The 20,779-nt window shown below is 44.5% G+C and overlaps 1 protein-coding gene across 2 annotated transcripts in view; it reads left to right on the top strand.

The window, feature by feature from the left end:
- The window catches only part of SH3RF2 (SH3 domain containing ring finger 2), a 222,133-nt gene that overhangs the window by 21,426 nt on the left and 179,928 nt on the right, over positions 1 to 20,779 (top strand). For both annotated transcript variants that reach the window (XM_078653050.1, XM_078653049.1), the window contains exon 2: positions 170 to 586. In XM_078653050.1, coding sequence (XP_078509176.1) covers positions 209 to 586 — 378 coding nt within the window. In that variant the 5' untranslated portion in view covers positions 170 to 208. The remainder of the gene's footprint in view (positions 1 to 169; positions 587 to 20,779) is intronic.

The raw sequence follows: 20,779 nt of genomic DNA, 5'->3' as shown, positions 1-20,779 counted from the left end.
GGATGTGCATGGTTAAGATCTTGAGACAAAAATGCTGTAAACCTGTGCGCGGAAACAATTGGGACCCCAAGAAGTTTATGCAACCCATGCAGATCCCACAATGAAACCCCCAACAGCCAGCCTCCTCCGCACTGCACTGCTTCACAGCCCTTCTCTCTTTCTTTTTTAGGTTGGTCATGCCACGCTAGTCAGTCCTAGGAGCGCAGACATGGATGAATTGACAGTCTTGGACCTGCTGGCCTGTCCTGTGTGCGGAGGGAAGTTGGATGCCAGCGCCCGGGTGCTGCCGTGCCAACACACCTTCTGCCAGCCTTGCCTACAGAAGGCCGTCAACGCCAGGAAGGAGCTTCGGTGTCCCGAGTGCCGGACGCAGGTCTACTGCAGCATCGAAGAGCTGCCCGCCAACCTGCTACTGGTGCGCCTGTTGGAGAGTATCCGGGGCGAGCAGGCCATTGTCAGGTCTAACTCACTCCGGAGGGTGGCAGGCCCATCGGCGACGGCCTCGCCGAGAAGAAGCCGGGAGCTGCAAGGTGGGCCACCAGCATCGTACAGATGGAGCCAGTCTGCCAGGGTCCCAATGGAAGGGGTGAGTGGCAATGCATTGGTTATGGTTACATATGATTGTGTATGTTGAGAAATGACTATTCATGCAGCAAAATGCACCCCAATTGCCCACAACCCTGCCTAGCAGTAGAGAACACATAGTACATGTCATCAAGGTGGCAGGACACTGCTCAGAGAGTTGCTGTGTTTCACTTCAAGTGAAACCAAGTGGACCAACATCCTTGATATGACTGACCCCTCATAGAAAAGTCCTGTGTCATGGAGGAATCAGGCAAGCCTCCTTGGTACTCACAGGAGCCCAGTGAACTAGTGACATCATTTATTAATCTGTAGTGATAAGTGTATTCTTTATGTAATATGGAATGTCGGGCGGGGTGATACCTGGATCCGTGGAGAGAGGATGGCTGAGCTGGGTGGATGCTGTCCTGATGAGGCGTTCTCTCTTCCCACTGGTAACCTAGTTATGTAATAATCTGTGTAGATTTGCATACACCTGTGCAAGCCTGGTCTTCTGCTGGTCCAGGGGCACGCCTCGTTTTCAAACATTCGCTCTCAAGTTTGGTTGTTTCATTTATGTATATTGCATTTAGAGAGTGAATCGCGTCCCGAAACTAAGTGGCGCTATAATAAAAAATATAATTTAATAAAAAAAACTATACGAAAGCGTTTATATTAATAATGGTCGAGGAAGTATACCTCCCCCTATACTTCGAATTCTACAAGAAGATTTTTTTGTACATGGATGTCAACAGAATCCATAAACATCATGAGTACCAGGCACTGTCCTGAAAGAGAAGATAATGTGTGTCATATGTGACTACTTCTAAATCATCCATAATTGAGCACATACATGGAAAGGACAGTGCCGAATGAACTTCATTTGTTCATTTCAGAATGTATCTCTCCTTTTCCAAGTACGTCATCTGCATGCAGCTGGCGAGCCTCAAACAGGCCATGTATTGTCAGTGATTGTCGAGCATCTTTTGAGAGATGTCTGTTCTTGGCTGAAAGTGTTGTGATTGTAATGACACTCCGTTCAGATTATGACCGTTTTCAAAGATTTTGTTCGAAACTTTGAAGCTAGAAAGGGGCGTTCTTTAGTGGGAACCTGTATGGTCACAGCTGCTGCTTGTTCCTTGATAACAGTCAGTGTCTGAAGAACACTCAGGGAGCAGGACAGACGGGGGACGATTATCTGGAAACTGATAGAGGACCGTGACCAAGGGATTAAGGCATAGAAAACAGCAGGTCTAAAATACCTTAGGCAGACTCCCCCATAGAGAAACCCCAGGACAGCTGCTCATTTTCCCCGAAAACTCAAATGTCAGTTTGATCAGGCAAAGAAAATCGCCTATCGGTGAAGGGGAATATGACTGAGCCACGGGAAGTCTTCTCTGACGTCAATGATTATGCCCCAGCCCTCCTATCAGAAAATCTCGCAGTTTCTCTGTAGGCTAGCCCAGTTAAGCTAAGTACCTTTGTCCAAATACCAGATTTATTTCTTGAATTATGTAGGGTGAGACAATTCGATGGGATCTTTTAGAAACAAGCACTGGCAAAGCCAATAGGTATGACAATGGGTAATGGGTTTTGCAAAACTTTATTATCAGGGAACCTGCTGGGTCTCGTCAAACCCCCCAGAAAAAAACAGTGCCTAAAAGCTATATTATATTTGGTCTCAAAACACCCATTGCTATAGTAGTCCCTGGCACTAATTAGAACTACTTTGTGGGGTGACGTGCACCTCGTGAAAGGGGAGGGCTACTCGCATTGAAGTTAGCCAGTGGCTAAAGGGGTCTGATTCATTGCCCCAGCCTGTATGGCTGACGGGGGGAAGAAAAATGCGAATGATATAATAACAGAGCAATGGATGAAGAGGACTGGAATTTAGCCCTTCTAAGTAACTATATTCTGTATATATTTTTAATAAAATCAAATCGAACGGTCTGGCTAACGAAATACAGAAAAATAACGACGACAGGCGCCGGTAAAATTTACCTTGGCTGAGCATGGTTTAATTATTGGTAATGGGTTCCAACCCTACTCGAGATAGTTAGCGCATACCTGGTACGCCCATAATCCTTGGACCCTCCGCCCCTGCACTCGCCAACCAGGCAGTGTAATTTTCAGGCGTGCTAATACCTCTCGTCCTGATGATGATCTATGTATCTCGGTATAGATCGAAACGTCGTTGACTCTTTAGACAGTATGCATGTTAAACCCATGTTTTAAAACCTGTGCATTACTGTCTACTTCTTTAAAAGCTTGCCCTCACTATTTTGTATTGGCGATAAGCTCTTCTGTTCTGCCTGAAAAATGTTTGTTTATTTGTGAACTTTTTTATTTTTTTGTCCTTGAAGTATAGAGGACTGTGTCCCACTCTATTACGCTCAGTCTAGATCTTAATGCTCACCTTTTTGAAAATATTAAATCCAAATGTCAGGCTGGACATAGTGAATCAATATAGTACTGATTCTGGTCTATATTTTCATTGTTCTTGACTCATATTTGTTTGAAGGACCTATTGCTCTAAATAACTAGAATTTACCTAAGTAGCATTGCCACACAATTATAATGACAATTCTAAGCTTTCAAACATAGTATTTGCTACCCAAAATATGAAGTAACTAATTTTCATTCTGCAAATTACTACATGGAGAAACTTATTAATTGTGCTAAAAGAACAGTCGGTAGAAATTAATACCATTGGGTAAGAAGATAGGGCACAAATAATTGAAGAGGTAGGGCACAATTGCGAAAGGGAGTGTGAGGATCAAAATAGCCGTCGTTAGAAGAATGTACGCATATAATTATATTGTTTATAACTCAGCTCAAAAGTATGACATACAGGACAAAGCATTCTTCCCAGCCTGTCTGCCACGTAGAAGAGAGTGGGCCACTACAGAGAGCAGGAGGCTTCCATAGTCACTGCTTGAAACCATGTTCTTGAAGTCAGACTTCCTGTCTGACGTCATGGTACAGCAGTACACAGGAAAACACTGTGAGGCTCACCCTGCCTGCTAGAAGCAGACCAGCTCTGTATGGCATTATCAAGGGTCATGCTGGTTCAATCTCTCTCAGCGCATTCAAACTCAGTCACCTATACAGATAGTCTGGACTTGGAGAATAAGGCTTTTGTCTTGAGGTAGCACACAAGGTGTGAAATGAACACCATTTCCAAAATGATCTCTTATATGGAAATTTAGCAATAGGGTGGTAACTGTCTCTAGGGCAAAACACTAGTCAGGACATTTAGAAGCGGGCAGATGGGTATTTAAAAATTAAAAAGAAAGTACTATAACTAAGGGTCTCCCTAAGGAAGCCGTAAGTACAGTGGTCTAAGTCTCAGGTGGTCCAAGTCTCAGGTGGTCCCCTTTCTCCAGCTCATACTTTGCAGCCATTGAGATACTAGAAATACATGTTTTTTTCCTCACCCACTTGAGCCTGACTCGACTATGTTAGCATATGGCTCTATTTCAGCCAGGGATGCTGTCTCCACTAACCTCACCATAAAGTCTTTCCTGTCAAAATAAAGAAACAAGCCAAGATGGACCCTCTCCAGTCAGGTATGTCTCAGAACAGGTTAGAGTGAGTCTAAGGGATTACCTTAAAATGGGTTATGGCCAACATTAGAAATTGAAATGTACGTTTTTGGGGTCCGCGGAGATAGTCTCAACTGTAGCAAAAGTGGGCCACTCAACCACTGAAATCCACAAGCACAACACAGCAGTTTGCAAGAAGCTGCAAATACAGGATCTCTCATCAGCCAGCACCAGCCCATATCAGCTATGCAAAAAGCGGTCCTTCTACACACTGACCATTCATGCTAAAAAGTATGATGCAGGTGTGATCTGACTGACATATCACTCGCTCCCCAACTCTGTTGTTACAAAGTTGATACCCTTGCAATTGCAAAGGACGCTATTTTTCCCCAGAGCAGATCTGTCAATTGTCAAATTAAAGGGATCTCAAAGTAGGGTGACCAACCGTCCGTAAATTTCTCGGACCGTCCGTAAATTGGACCTCACGTCCGTTGTCCGTGAGGATCCCTTTTACGGACACCTTTTGTCCGTAATTTTGGGCCTTTCAGGGAGCAGAGCTGCCCCTGTGAGAGGCCTCAGCTCCCTGATGGGGCCGCCTCGCACTCCTCTCAGCACCAGAGCAGCCCCACCTGCCCATTGTCATTCTGTCTGCGGCTGATTGCCACATACAGAATGACAATGGGTCATGTTGGGCTGGTACAGTATGTGGTGGCCCCCTCCAGCCTCAGTCTAGGGCAGGACATTCTGTCACATTGAGGTGCAAAAACACCCATGCTGCTGCTAGGTGAAAATCCAGTTAATCAAAGGAAGGAGGTGAAAGAAGTGTGAAGGAGAGGATAGTTCTTTCAGAGTCTCATCATTTTAGGACTGACGCATTTTCAATATTATATTCAAGGAAGCCATGGTTGCTGCTTTTTTATTTTATGCAAGTAACAACCATTGACAACGCCAATAGTTCTGGCTTGTTGTGGGTGTAACGTTACTTGTTAATATATATCTGGATGCAATGACAGAAGCAACAAAAATACCAGTCGGCGGCACATTATACTAAGCACAAATTTTTAGCTTAGGTGTTTTTAAGCCACGCCCTTAATTACATCGAACACCCCCTTTGAAGAGAACCCCCTATTTTTTTCATCCCACTTAAAGCCCTGGAAACAACACCATGTCACAGTCATCTCATGGCCTTGCACTGTGCATCATGCATGACTCATGCCTTCCACTTTTTCAGATTGCCTATGTGCAGGGGCATAGTGAACACTCTCCCACCCCACCACTTGCTTTAGGAACTACAGTGAGGGTGGAGATCTTGAAAGGCCTCTTCTGTCTGCAACTCTGCAGACAAAGGCTCAGCTCATAATTAATGTGAAAAGGTGGGTGAGTGAGTAAGTGAAGGGTTGTGCGGATGGATGGCTGGATGGATGAGTGAAATGATGAATGGATGAGTGAAAGGGTGGGTGATGGGAGAGTGAATAGCTGGATGGATGAGTGAAATGATGGATGGATTGATGAATTGATAAGTGAAAGGGTGAAAGGATGGACGGATGAGTAAAAGGGTGGATGTAAGGCTGGATGAGTGAGTGAAAGGACGGGTAGATGGACAAAAGGATGGATAGATGAGTGAAAGGGTGGATGGATGAGAGAAAGGATGGATGGATGAGTGAAAGGATGGATGTGTAATAGGTTTAATGGATGGATTCATGAGGGGATGAGTAGATGGATGGGTGGGTGGGTGGATGGAAGGAATGGATGGCTGGAAGGATGGATGGCTAAGTGAAAGGGGAATGAAGAGAGAAAGGGGGATAGGTGGATGGATGACTGAACAGGTGAATGGGTGGAAGGATGAGTGACTGGGTAGATGAATGAGTAAGTGAAAGAATGGCTGGATAGGTAAATGGCTGGATGGATGAGTGGATGGATGGATGAGTGGATGAATGGATGGGTGGAAGAGTGAATGGATGAGTATACGGATGGATAGGGTGAAAGGGTGGATAGATGGATAATGGATGGATGAGTAAAAGGGTGGATGAAGGGATGGATGAGTGAAATGATGGATGGAAGGATACATGATGGATAGGTTTGTAGATGGTTGAATATGGACATGGATGGGCACACAGATGGAAGAACAGAATAAATGGTGAAAGACTGAATGATAGATGAATGTTTGATTACACATTGTAAGCCCCATTATTTTAAGCAACATTTCCTATACATTGGCTTTCACATTTATATGAGTGATTGTCTCTATATCATATGTGTGTGTTGTAACGCACTCCAACACTCTGCCATACATGCTTGGAAAGAGTAGCACTATAAAAGAAAGGGTCTGTGGGCAGATGTGGGGCACCATATGAGCGTGGTATCAAGGCCAGACTGGCCAGGCATCGGGCATTTCCCTGGGAGCTGGAAAGTTGTTGGGGCAGTTTTGTTACCACAAGCTGCGTGCATACTGAAAAACCATGAAGTGCACAATTGTCTCATCCTAAAATAAACTTATTTTCACTTGTACTTAAGTGGTTGTCTATTTACTTACTTATATACTATTGCACAACCTCCTCTAATGTGTCTGGAAAATGCACCCTTTGTCCTGAATTTTGACCTCCTGTCCTGAATTTTGGTCCTGAATTTTGACTCTTAGTCCTGAAATTTTACACTCACTGTCCTGAATTTGCACCCTTGCCAGTTGGTCACCCTATCTCAAAGTGTGTTTCGGTGAAAAATGACAAGTGTTGATGACAATGGTGTCAGGTGTTGATTGCAATGTTAAAAACCAAAATGATCAGCTGAGCCATAGAGACTAAGTGACAGAAGCAAAATCCCACATTAAACTTCATGTGGCTAGATTACATTTCCACAATTTCTGTGGTCTTGCAATGCTTCTGGAATACGGACATCTCTCCACTTGGCTTTGACATTTCTTTCACTTGAGTCAAGGTGATCTAAGAGATACCCCCAGTTTCCAAGAACACATGTGTGAGGTCGTCACTCAACTGAATTAAAGGAGTGTAAATAGTAACTCCATTGTCCATAACATTTGTGACATAAACCCAAATGCGATTTACAAGGGCATAGTGAGTTACTCCGTCCTCCATAAAATGTTAAATTAAAGTTCAATCCAAAGGCGATGTACATTGAACCACAATAGTTACTCAGTTCCCCAGAACATAATTGTGCTGGTGAAGCCACCCAGCTGCAATTTACAAGGATTGTACAGAGTAACCCCATTCCCCGTAATATTTGTGAGGTTTACCCAATTAATATTTCCTGCTTTTGCTTATGGAGCCGGGTCCTTAAAAGCCAGTCCCCCGACAATGTCCAATTACCATTTTTACTGAAGTCATCTTAGGGTGATAAAATCTTACTGGATCATGACTGCCCCAGACACAAAACCCAAAGTGTATTCCTCCAGACCGTGTAGACCAGAGGTCTTCAAACTGGGGGGCCTCGAGTGATCTCAGGGGGGGCGCCTGGCTCTGGCCAAAAGAAACATTATGCTTTGTTTTCAGCCTAAAAAAATGAGCAGCAGTAAGCACGTCTGTAATGGGCCATCATTCACATCCTTTGTCATTTAAATCCTGGCTGGGAGAAGGTGTCAAAAGGGAAGGGACTTCAAACTTTCTCCAAGACCCACACTGCCATTTTGAATAACCACACTGGATCTTTTGCACATCAGTAAGGCCTGCCTCACCGGAATAGTATGTTTGGAAATCATGTATTTGTTTGCATTTCTAAAACAGTGACAGAACTTAGCTGCAATGTTTAAATAAGTGTAGACATATTTAAACATTGCCAGTTAAATAAAATAAGTGTGAAATATTTTGAGGGGGGGGCCCGGCGAATTATTTTTCTACACTGGGGGGGGGGGGCGGAATAAAAAAGTTAGAAGACCACTGGTGTAGACGGTGGGTCCTCCAGGTTTATCACCAAATAATCACTGGGATCCATAGTGCATCCTTTACCCACATGAAGAGATCAGATACCACTCCTAAGCTAGTCCCAAAAACAGCAAACATGAATATAATAAAAGCGTTTGAGAATTAAGTCTCTGGTGGTAATATTCAGGGCTTTTATGCATTTTGTTACTGAGGTACACAGTAAATAGACACAGGAATGTTTGGTTGGTGACATGGGCACTATTTATGGAGAGATGGCTTCGAATTAATTTGAGCCAGTTGTTTCCAGTGCACAGCACCGGCACTTAATCATCAACACCGGCGCTTTTAATGAGCAACAGTTAAGGACACATTAATTTTTGGTAGGCCCGGGCAGATTAAGTGATTTGCCCAGAATCACAGGATGTTGAGCCAATGGCGAGATTCGAAACTGGTTCCCAAGCTCCGAAGTTGTGCAGCTCTGGCCATTATGCCACCTCCTCTCCCCACTTTCATGGTTAGTAGTTGGCTCTGTTTAGGCAGCGCTAACAGGAGAAATTGTCTGGTGCAAGCTGACTACTGATGAGAACACCAGCAATTATGTGTTTTTTTACAAATTAACCACTACCTCGTAGCATGCTGTATTACTGTATGATAAAAGAGAGAGCAGTCATTTGTGCCGTAGAGTCATATTTTAGGGCCCAGGTGTGGATCAGAAATGCTCAAAGAAACTGGTTTCACTTTTAAATCCTACGAAAAGTACAGAAAAAGAGGAGAGCAAATCCAATATTTTATCCTGTATATTGAATTTTCATTCCTTTCCCCATAACACCTGGAGGCTGGTTAAAAGAGCTGAAATTACTTTATGGAAATGTGTGTGAAGAAATGGGATGCAGCGAGGTTTGAGAGCAAAGCTCATACAAATAAACAAGGGAAATAGTGTAGGTTCAACAGCTTTGAGCTTACGAAGTATGGACTTTAAAGGTGTAGTGGACTTGTTTGGGAAGAATGACCATTTGCCAAAAGGTGAGTGCCAGTCACAATCTGGGGTGGTATTACATGCATACCAACAATTGTGTTACTTGTGCTGTCTTGGCGCACATTATCAGACACCACGCTTAGTCTGAAGATGGGTATTTCTGCCGCCTGAATCATTCTGGCCTACTTCAGCCGTGATAACCCGGAGGGGTTTTCAGCAAGTAGCACTTCTGAATCCAGCATGAAAGCCATGGTGTCAACCCTGAGCTTCTTCTTTGTTGTCCAACAAGCACCATGTGCTTCTGCGGGAGACCAGAAACTAACCTTTTTAACCGCTCTTGCCAAGATGCTTCCCAGTCCATTGGAGGATAGTTTGTTTATTTTTATTTTCATTACAATGTTTTATAAAGCACGTACATGACCATCACTGTATCAGAGCGCTGTACAAAGGGAGCTGATGAGGTTTGCAGTACCGTAAAGATGCCTGTTACTTAAGATACGATGTACATAAAGTTCAAAGAGTGAGGTACAACAATAGTGTACAAAATCGAATAGGATGAATGACAGTTTCAAAAGAGTTCTCTTATGACGTGTGCTTGCTAGTAGTAAGGCTTTTACGTCCTTTATGAAAAGCCTGAATGAGGAAATTGATCTAGTTGAGTGTGGAAGAGAGTTTGGTCCTATTCGCCATGTAGTCTGGACCAGAATTGTCTAGGGTTTTGTGTGTTATGCTTGCAACCTTCAGCTGAATCCTAGCTTCAACTGGGAGCCAGTTGAGGACTTTGAGTGATGATGGAGATGTGGTCATGATGACGTGCGCCTTTGCTGCTGCATTTATTGTCACTTTCATTGGGGCTAGACTGTTTTTTTGTGGACCTATGAGTGTACCATTCCCATAGTCCAGTCTTGAGAGCACTAGAGAGTGTACCACTATTTTGAGGTCTCCTACTGGTATGAAGGGTTTTGGATTGGATTGATAAGCTTTTATTCGATATGCAAGATATCTTATAAGCGTACACACAATACAGCCAGAACAAATCTATAAAAAGACATCATTTAAAAAGGCAAATATTAGGTGCACATTAAAAAGGTAAAAGGACATATAATGCCATAAATAAATTAGCTAAAAATACATTAAACCGCTACTGACAATCTCTTGCATCTTATCAACCAAAACTGTTTTAAAAATGTGGCTATGCCACATACAATAGGGGGGGAAGTGTCCGTCATTAAAATGCGCAGTGATACTAGATAGCTACGTGTGCCCATATTCCGGCAGAGGGGTTTAAGCCAGAAGCTCCTGGGCTTTGCATAATCCGGGCATTCAAATAGGATATGCGTAATGGACTCTATCCTATTAGGGCAACATGCACAATAAGGGGACGTGTGGGCACCTGATTTCCACTTGGATACCAGAGCCCCTAGTGGTAGCGAGCCTACTCTAAATTTAAAATACAATGCTCGGTCATATGGAAGAGTAATTAGGTCCAGATAGGGCTCAAACACTACAACATCTTTTACTGTTAAAAAAGCAGCAGTGGACTTGCAATGATCCGGGTTTATAACTAACTGTTCCGCAACCCAGTTCCAATACAGTCTCTTCAACACCTCTTTAGGTGGAGCCGATCTTGATAACCAACAGTCCCCCAATCCGATTTTCTCCAAAAGTTTTTTAGTGTCACTCAGCCATCTTATTTTTGCCCAACCGCCCAAGCTCATTATCTCCGCCAACCCATCAGCATATGATTTTAAATCTTCACCCCTCCAGATACGTGTCCATAGAAGGAGAGGGCGAAGCCGGGCTTGGTCTTTAATGTTTTTACAGCCTGTATCCATCAGTACCGGTACTGTCGGGGTGCTTGAAGGGATGGCAATTATGGATTTTAAGAGCTTACTCTCTACTGTTGCCAAGGCGTCCAGGCAGCAATGCCCCCACAGTTCAGCCCCATACAAGGCTGATGTTACTACCTTAGCCTTGTAGATATCAATTACTGGGGTAAGCGACCTCCTAGGTGATGCCCGGAACTCCCTCAGGAGGGCTCCTCCTACTCTCTTGTGGTTAAGGACCATCTTAGCAATGTGAGGTGACCAGTTCATGCTATCCGTAATCCGAATTCCGAGGTAGTCAAATTCGGATACTTTCTCCAAGGCAACAGAGTTAAGAATATGCGGGCGGCCCAGTTTCTTTGGAGGATTTAGGACTAGGAACTTAGTTTTATCCACGTTGATTACTAGACCCTTTGCAGCACAGAAATCCTGGAAACGTGTTAACAGTTTCTGGAGGCCTTGCGGAGTCTTGGAGATCAAGAGCGTGTCATCCGCAAAAAGCAGGGTGGGGATCCGCACTCCTCCGAGACAGGGGGCGTCGGCTGGTTCTTGCTGGAGATGTTCCACCACCCCATTCACATATAGTGAGAAAAGGGTGGGCGCCAAAACGCATCCCTGCCTCACACCCCTAGACACTGGTATTTTTTCTGTTAATTCTCCATTTCTACCCCAGCGGACCTGAGCAAAGGTATGGGCGTGGAGGCTAATGAGGAGAGACAAGATATATGGAGGCAATCCCAACTCATGAAGCACCCTCCATAACTTCTCTCGGGGGACTAGGTCAAAGGCAGTCCTTAGGTCAATAAAGGCCAAGTATAGACTGCCCTTGCCTAGCTCCACCACCTTCCACCCCAGAAGTGCCAACCTGAACACCTGCTCTATTGTCCCCATACCTGCCCGAAAACCTGCCTGGAAGTCTGATAATATTTTATTTTCCTCCACCCACTGCAAAATCCTACCAAGTATGGCTTTACCTGCTATCTTTTGGGTGGAGTCTATCAGGCTTATTGGGCGGTAGTTCCCCGGTGATTCTCTGCATCCTTTTTTGTAAATCGGGACCACTACCGCCCCCTTCCAGGAGTCTGGCACTGACCCTCCCATCATGATGTCATTAAGGAGAGCTGCAATGACCCTTCCCCACTCCACTGGATAAGCACGCATAAGATCCCCCGGAAGGCCATCTGGACCAGCTGCCTTGCGGGGGGCTACCCACCCAATTACCTTTTCGATCTCTAAAGAAGTAAAGAGATCATAGGTATGGGGTTCGAATGCTAGTGGGGAGATCACCCTAACATTTAGTTCCCCATCTGCCGGGAGGTATAAAGCCCCGAAGTGTTTTACCCAACTTTGTGGGGGGATATTACAGGGTCTCATAGCTGCCTCGGGCCTATTCCGGGAACCTACAAGGTTCCAAAAGGCCCTTGAGTCCCTACTTTTGCTGGCATGGAGTAGGTCTTCCCAGAATTTCTCTTCCCACTCCATCCTGGTGGTTTTAAGGGATCTATTATAGGCCTTCCTTGCTTCCAGTATACCGCTATGGGATTTATGCTTTACTGCCTCAACAAGCCTAGTTTTGTCTACCCTACACGTATGAGTATACCAACCATCACCCTGCTTGTTACTTTGCTTATTTCCTGACTTACTAGGAGGGATGGTAAACACGTTTGTCAAAGCCTCTACTAGAGAGGCAAAGAGTCCACTCACCCTTCCCACCCCTTCCAGGGGAAGCCCCAGGGTTGTCACTGCTTGGTTTAGAAGGGTTGAGATTTCTCCAACCCTTTCCTCAGAGAGGACCAGTTTAGGCCATTTTATGCGCCTTCCACAGAGTGAGACAACAGATTCGTCGGGGGGAGCTAATACGGGGTTACTAGGACCCTTTTTTACAGGGCACCACCACTGTGCCATGGTTAAGGAAAGTGAATTATGGTCACTTTCAATCGTCGGGACCACAACCATGTCCCTCACATGGTTCCAGAGACATACATCTAATAAGATGTAGTCTATTCTAGAGGAGTGTCCTGGTCTATTATAAGTGTGAGCCCCCCCCCTATCCGAGATTGTCCGTCCATTTACTGCCCTTAGATTTAGTTCAAGGCTCAGGGAGTATAGCTGTAACGCCACTTCTGACCATTTCCTAATGGGAGGAATCTCTAATACAGGGATCCCTATCCTGGTGTCCTCCTCGTCCTGGTCGAGGGTTTTAGTTTTCTCAGAATGTACAGAAGTAAGATGGAGGTTCGGGGTGCTGCTTGTATGTGAACTTGCATGTTTAGATTTGAGTCAGGTGTGATGCCTAGTGATTTCATGGAGTCACAGAAGGTTCGGGTGCAGTTTAGTTTGCTGAGGTTCTGAGACCATAGCTAAGGTTATTGTGGTCTGATAAGTGGGGAGAAAAGAATGAATTTGGTTTTCTGGGGATTTAATTGTAGATGGTTGTGTGCCAGCCAATCTTGTGTTGTCCTCATGGTATCGCCTAGTCTCTGGATATCCTTGAGAGAGGAGAGTTTGAGGTATAGTTGAGTATCATCCGCATAAACTTGGTACGAGATTTTTGATTGTATCAGGATTTCAGTGAGTGGTTCCATGTAAAGATTGACAAGCATTGGTGAAATTGTAGTTCCTTGCGGAATACCCCTGACAATGTCTGCAAGAAGGATGTGAACAAGTTAAGTATTGCTCCTGAAGGAGTTTCTCTGAGGCGTTTGTGGCTGACCCTGTCGAACGTCGCAGATAATTCCAGAAGTATTAGGCGACATTATTAGTTTTGGTCAAGTGATGTTTATATATCAACTAGAATGTTAAGCATGGTGACCTCAGTGTTGTGTCCAGGTCTGAAACCAAATCGGTGTTTGCCTTATATGTCAAAATTCTTTATGTGTTTGCATAGCTGATCGTGGGCACATTTTCCTATCAATTTAGCCAGGAAAGGCAGACTGCATACCAGTCAGACAGTCTACCATTCTTTCTGGTCAGTGCCCATTTTTGTTAGTAGGGGGATACTTGGCCCATCTTCAGACAGTCTGGGAGGGGTCCTTGTTGGAGATATGCATTCAAATTTCTCCTCCATAAGGGAGTAACAGAGCAGTGGATCTCTTTCAGTAGGTGGGAGAGAATGGTATAGTTGGATTGCGTGGTAGGTTTCATTGACTGAATGGATCTTTGGATTTCCCCCTCAGACATAGGCCTGAAACTGTTCCTGAAGGTTCAATTTTTCCATGGGACAGTTTGGGTGTGTTGGTCAGTATTCTTGCTGTATGTTGTGAGGGTGGGGTTGGTGGATGGATTCCCTAGGGTAGGACTCAGCTGGGAATAGAGTTATTAGTGGTTGCGATTTTGTCATTGAAGAAAGTTGAGAAGACGTTGCAGATGTCCGAGGATATGTTTGCAATTGTGGATTCTACAAGCGTTCCTGATTGTTGCTTTATATTGTCAAAGAGTTTTCTAGATTGGTTCTTCGCTTTGTAAAGTTGAGATCTGATCGCTGTTGTTTTGGCTTTCAGGGGTACCTTTTTGTATGCGAGTCTGTGTATTCTCAGCTGTTCGAAGTGGGTAATGTTTGGGTCCTTCCTCCATAGTCATTCCAGCTGTCTTAGGTATCTTCTTTCGTTGTTTATGTTTTGGTTGAGCCATGGTACTGCAGTTTTATTTTTTCCCTTGTTAGTCATAATGGAGCAGCCTTCTGAACTGTCAGCCATACAGCTGTTGTAGAGATGCAGTAGATCTTGAACCAATGTTTGGTCAATCCAGGGTGCCAAAGAGGTTTGGCACAGATCCACCAGTTCTGATCTGTTTAAGCTGCTGAAATCCCTTACCCACATTTTTTCTCTTCTCTTTTGACCCTTGAATTTAGTTTCTTGTGTGGATATTTTGAATGGAATTTGATGGCGGTCTGACCAATGTGTTGGGGTGATGTCTAGCATGTTTACTGATCCTGGGTTAGCGATGATAAGGTCCAATATGGCACCTTTGTTGTGGGTTGGTCCCTTGCATGCTTGAATCATGTTGTGATTGGAGCAAGTTACTGAGTGTAGCCACTGTGGGGTCTTTAACATTGTCCCAATGCAGGTTGAAATCTCCTGATAATATTGTATTAGAGAATGTAGTTGCATTGATTGTGATTGTGTCCATAAGTTATGTTGCCGCCCAGTGCATAGTATATGAGGAGTATTTTCGCTATCAGTTTCTTTTCAAGCTTGATTTCAGCTCACATGAATTCAAACGATGATGCATCTTCTAACAAGAGTAAGTTTAAAGTTTGGGAGATTATAGCTAGCCCACCCCCCTGCTTCAATGTTTGGTCTAGACATAAGATGGCAAAATCCAGGGGACTGAGAAGACCCATTATTGGTGTTGATGCTGCGTCGAGTCAGGTTTCAGTTAGGAAGAAAATGCCCAGATTATGCGCTAACTTCACATCTGATATATCACTTGTGTATTTTGCACCTGATCTGTAGTTGTGCAGCATGAATTTCAGGTTTGTTATTGTTTTGTGGGTTACTGGGATGTATATTGTGTTCATTGCTATCTAGATCAGGTCGTTGTGATTTACTTGTTGAGGGTTGTGTCTCCGGTTTATGTAGTTGGATATCTTGACAACTGGAATGTTGGCTGTTGTTTCATGGGACATTTTCTGTGTGCCCTGATAGTGGATTAGCAGAGTGTTTCTCTCTCTTTTACAGAGAGGTGATTATTCATTCTTCTCGGACGGTGAAGGTTGTTCTCTCGGGGAGTTGTGTGAGTGCTATTTCAGATACATTCTCTGCTGGAAGGGGAGTCAGTGCATTTGGTAGTGGGCGTGTACATCTTTCCCAGGGTGAGCAGGAGTGTGATGACTTTCTTCCTGACCCATTCTATGTCTTCCCTGAGTAGATGCAGGTTTTCATTGATCTGGTTTACAGGAAGTTTGTGAGATGGGCACTGACAGATTGCATTATCCTCTGTTTGAATGTTTACGAATTTTCATGACCGGGATGCTTTTTTGTTTCAATAAACTGCTGTTTGTCTGTTGGATGTTTCTTGGGCACTGATCCACTTCTTGTTGTTGAGTAGTTGCTCCTCGGGCTGTGAGGGCTGCGTGTAGGAGTGTCTAGTTGGAGACTCTGAGGAGCTATGTGGACTGCAGGGCTTCGGTTGCCGGTGGGTGTAGTTCTTTGGGCAGTGTCAGTGGGCTTAGGATAATGGTTAGGAGCTGGGGTATGAGATGGGTAGCTAAAATGTTTTGCTGGGGCTGCTACTTGCCTTTTCAGGTCACTAAAAGTGAGTTGAATGCTGGTAGGCCATTGGCCGCTGATTGGGTAAGGATATTGCCATATTTCTAAATAGAGATGGCAGCTTTTGCTTTAAGTGAGGGGGAGGGTGATATTGTGAGTTTGAGACAATGGGGGATGTTCTGTGAGGCATTGACTGCCTTGAGGGAGTAAACCTCCTTCCACCACTTAGCTGTGCATCTTGTGTGGAAGATCAGATCGGTCCTAACGGTTCATTTTAAGAAGCAAAAAAAATAGTCAGATGTGAGAGTTTCAGGGTTGCTCCTTAGGATAATGTATTTGAATTTTTTTGCTCCATTTTTGGATAAGTCAGGAGGGCCGTAGATTCTAAGTTAGTTAATTCTAGGTAGGAGCATTTTGCATGGTTGTGGCCAGACATCCTTCTTTAATTAGTAATTGTAATAGTGTTGGGAGAAGGACCATATATTTGGCGTTCCTAAGCGGCAAGCAGCCACAAAGTCAGTGGTGCTACTGTTCTAGAATGTTTCCCTCTAATCCCTGGAAGTTTTGTTTATTTACTTTTTTATTCACTACGAAGGCCTCAGTGGGGTAGGATCTTCTTGTATGGTCAGTAATTAGGGTATTGATTCTGGTTTGGTAGGGCTCGACTTCCCCTCAAAGGGTTATTTTAAGAGTCTTTGACACTATCAGCGCTGGGACGCCTTAGGGTAGCCACCGCGCTTTACAAATCGTCTTTTCATTTCATCTGGTTAGTTAATTTGCCTATTGTAATATGGCCACCTCAAGTAGCAACACTCTCTTGAAAGGATGCTAGAGCCCAGACCTCTCTGTTTTTGTTGCAAGGGGTAAGCCTAAGAACACCACTCTAAAATTGCTGCACACCCATTAGTGTGTGCTTTTCAGTCAAAGTTCTCTTTCTATCTCCATAAATTTAGGCTTCGGCCATTTTGGAAGCCTGGGTGTCATGCTAGTGTGTTGCCCAGAAAGAGAGCATAACAAGCATTGACATAGCCAATAGGTCTCGCCTTTGGGACCTTATAAGTGTTTAGTTATCCAGCACAATATCCTTGGTGCAACAACATCAACTGTTGCATGGCTAAACACTTTTAAGGTGCCAAAGTCAAGACCTATTGGCTGTAGCGGAGAAGTGGGGAAAGTACTGGTTAGGAGAGGAGGAGGCTGAGGGAATATGAACAGACAGGGAGCAAGGGGTACAGAAGGCAGAGCAAGAATACCAGGGAGAGCAATGGGAAACACCAGTAAACAAACAAGCACTAGGAGCTTCAAAAAGAAGCTTGCAGTTTTGCTCTCGCAGTTCTGCTACTAGCAAGTGACAGAATACACACGACTACAGTAAAATCAGGATGAAAAAGCAGTAAGCACACAAAGGCTAGAAGCTGCTAAGGTAAGCTTGCAGCTCTGTCGCTGCAGCTTTGTTTCCACCACCTGATAGAAAACAAATGAATGCGGTAAAATCGGGAGAAAAAAAGTCTCCAATGTTACACATGAAATAATACACAATTACATCAATTAAAGGTAGTAAGAAATCAATGTCGTTTTCTATAAAAAATGTGATACAAACGCATTTCAAACTGCAGCATCTGCTATGAATAAATAAAAAATTGAAGGCAATAATAATCCACATTTGTATAGCGCACAATCACCCGTTAGGGTCTCTAGGCACTGGGGGCCGTCGGGAAGATTAAGCAAGCTATTGCCCAGAGTCGCATGGTGCTGGACTAACCTGCCGCCGGCACCGGGGATCGAACCGTGATCCCCAGATTCGAGCGTCAGTCGCCCTGGCCGCGGCGCCACACCCTCTAAAACTGTTTATGTTTTGAAGAGGTTTCCTCTTTTGGATAAGTGCTAAATAAAATTGCTACATAAGCAGAAATATGGAGAGCTGGTTATTTCAAGAGAATACCACTTTCTTAAAAATAAGCGCAGACAAAACAATTATACTTTTCTATCCTTCCATCGCACCAAATAAAGGCGAATTCCAATAAAGCCAGCTCTTAACAGTCCAGGCATCAGCTGTAGATACCTGTTGAGTTAAACTCAAGCGCCATTTTGCCTTCTGTCACCCTCCTTTCCCCTCAAGTATGCCAAGGGCACAGTATTTTAATTCAGTAAAAGACATCAAATGTACACAGCAGAAATGCAGTCAGCTAACATCCAACCAATGAGCATGCAAACTCTCCTAACTTTGGGTTTTCAAATGAGATCACAAATAGTCTAAGGATCTCAAACCCGAATGAAAAATGAAGGCAAGAGGCAGAATCATATGGCCCCTCCGCCCCAGCCCATACTAATCTATCACTCATAGTCTATGTTCTCCATTTAGAGATGGGATTACTTGTGTTTATCAGTCCATTCAGTCCCTTCTATCAAAGAATCACAATAACTGCTGGGAAACGCAAATGCAGCCTGCAGTGTCGAAGCTCGCCGAATGGGAGTGCCTATCGCTGAGGGGTACAAGCACGCTATAAATAAACTTTGCAAGTCGGGCATTAGTACGCTTTTCCTTCATGTGGTAACATTCTACCATATCCCCAACACCTCGGAAAGGGGCGGCTTTGGTTTGTGAACCGAATGACGTCATTCTCAGCAGCGCCCTGAACCTGGGGACAATGACGCAGATGTTGTGCACACAGCGTTGGCTTTCCAAATAAGGGCCTTGCATGGAGGCAGGACCACTGCCGGCTACAATTGTACTTTGTCATAACACCACACAAGGGAAATACTTACAGCGCGGACTCGCAGGAGGTGTGATATGACAGACTGCAGTTCACTGCTGTAATGTTTTAGTTCAGAAAATGTCCTGGGGACACAGAACAGAGAGTACCTCATTAATCATCATGAAAAAAGCAAATGCCAGGCGGGAGTGCAAAAGCATGCAATGCGCACAAGTCATATACGGCGCCAGAGGCAGAACCTCAACAAGCGGTCTTCACTTTTCAAGCACTCATGCTTGTGGCGCAATCCACCTTGCGGGAACGAGCAGCAGAGCGGCCACATTAATTACAAACATATGGCCCAAGCGTGCCGCTGCTCGCTCCCGCAAGTCGAGGCCGCCACAAGCACGAGTGCTTGAAAAGTGAAGACCGATCGCTAAAGGCCTTCTCCTAGAGCAGCGCATGCGTGCTGCCTAGCTGAGACCTAAAAATGGCACCCGAATTTCTCATCTTTAATATTCTGTGCTGGGAGGGGGTCAACTTTCCTTCATCAGACATGAACACAGATTCAGTGTCATTCTCCCCTTTTGCTCCGAACCCGCTGCAGAAGGGTGTCTCTATTGCCCTTCGGTCCCCCAGTTTCCTGAACAACCCAGAGAAATCACCCTCCTTACTCCAAGGCTACCGAATACCACTGTAAGTGCCGAGCTGTTGAGGGATTGCACACAAACACTCCACATCACGAAAGTAGCGCTGCAGGTCTCAGCTGCTTCACACTCTCCCGCTGCACACCGACATCTGCCTCTTCAGCACAGAGAACTCTTCAGCAAGTCGTGCTCTGCCATGGGACATAAAGGCGCAGGGAAAGGTGTCCATAGCGTACTGTGACACAGCAGACTCTCCCGTGCGAGCGCTATGAGTCCCCGGAGTACTCAGAAACCTGTGTCCCGTGTTTCCGCCCAAGTCCTCCTTCACTGGCATAATGATGAACCGCCATAGTGATGTATCTCCTTGTTGCATCGTTGGCTGTCATCACTGTAGGGGATTCTCTCAATACCTGTTCCTTGGTCCTGCGTTAGTGCCCTAAAGATATGTTCCTGGATGGGGCCTCTCTGGGATTTCCACTGATATTGTAATCCCTGGCCTAGGAGCTCTTAGATGAGCTCCTGCTCATCAGCCATCTTTATTCAACTTTGCTAGTTGAGGTTCCAAATCCAAGAAACAGTAGTCATTTCCTGTTAAGTACTTGTTTGAAGCATTTATATATTCAAGGCATTACAAGTGGAAGATGCATAACAACACACATTTTTCCCTGATTTTTTGTTGCGATCTTCACCACATTGCTACTATTTTTGTCCTGCTTTTTACTTCCAGTAATTTTGATCATTTCCTCAGGATTCAACCCATGGTTTTGCTTAGCTTTTTTCTTGTTCCTGATATCTGGAGGTGTTTGGTGCCTTACTCCAGTGTTATCTCCATCTTCAAGTCAAGAACTACACTATTGCCAATTTAGGCCTTCCGCTGTTTGTGGCTTTTGTCTCCTAACTTAGATCTTTTTAATGAGACAATTGACACCTTTTACATATATTATTTTGTGCAAGTTGACACTGGCTACTGGGAGGAACCACCCTTTCCTCTGGCAACTTGGAAGGGTGCCCAACAGACTGTCTCAACATGCAGTGATTGATTCTATCTATGCCCTAATTGTTTTTGAGAGATATCACCCTATAGGAAATATCCAGACTTTCTGACAAGCCTGTCTTCTCACCAGTGGTGGCTGGTACGCTAAACATTTGGTGAGGCAACCACCCACATATTTAGGGTTCCAGCTGCATGTGGCTGTCAGTCATGGGTTGTTATAAATAGTGTTTATAATGAACCACAACTGACAGCTCTAGCGTTGAGGTTAGGGCTGAGGCTGAAAATTAAATAAAAATTAAAAATAAAAAGGCATTTACCTCCACTGGCTCACCTCCTCCGGTCCTCGTGAGTCCCTCGGCACTCTGACTGCAGCAACCAATGGAATTCTCCACACAAATATTGATTCTGCTTTCATGCTGCTGATGAGCAGCATGAGAGGAGCACCAGGATTG

Source organism: Lissotriton helveticus, chromosome 7, assembly GCF_964261635.1.
Source record: "Lissotriton helveticus chromosome 7, aLisHel1.1, whole genome shotgun sequence".
Taxonomy (NCBI): domain Eukaryota; kingdom Metazoa; phylum Chordata; class Amphibia; order Caudata; family Salamandridae; genus Lissotriton; species Lissotriton helveticus.
Note: the sequence above shows the minus strand (reverse complement) of the source record. Positions and strands in the feature narration are given on the sequence as shown.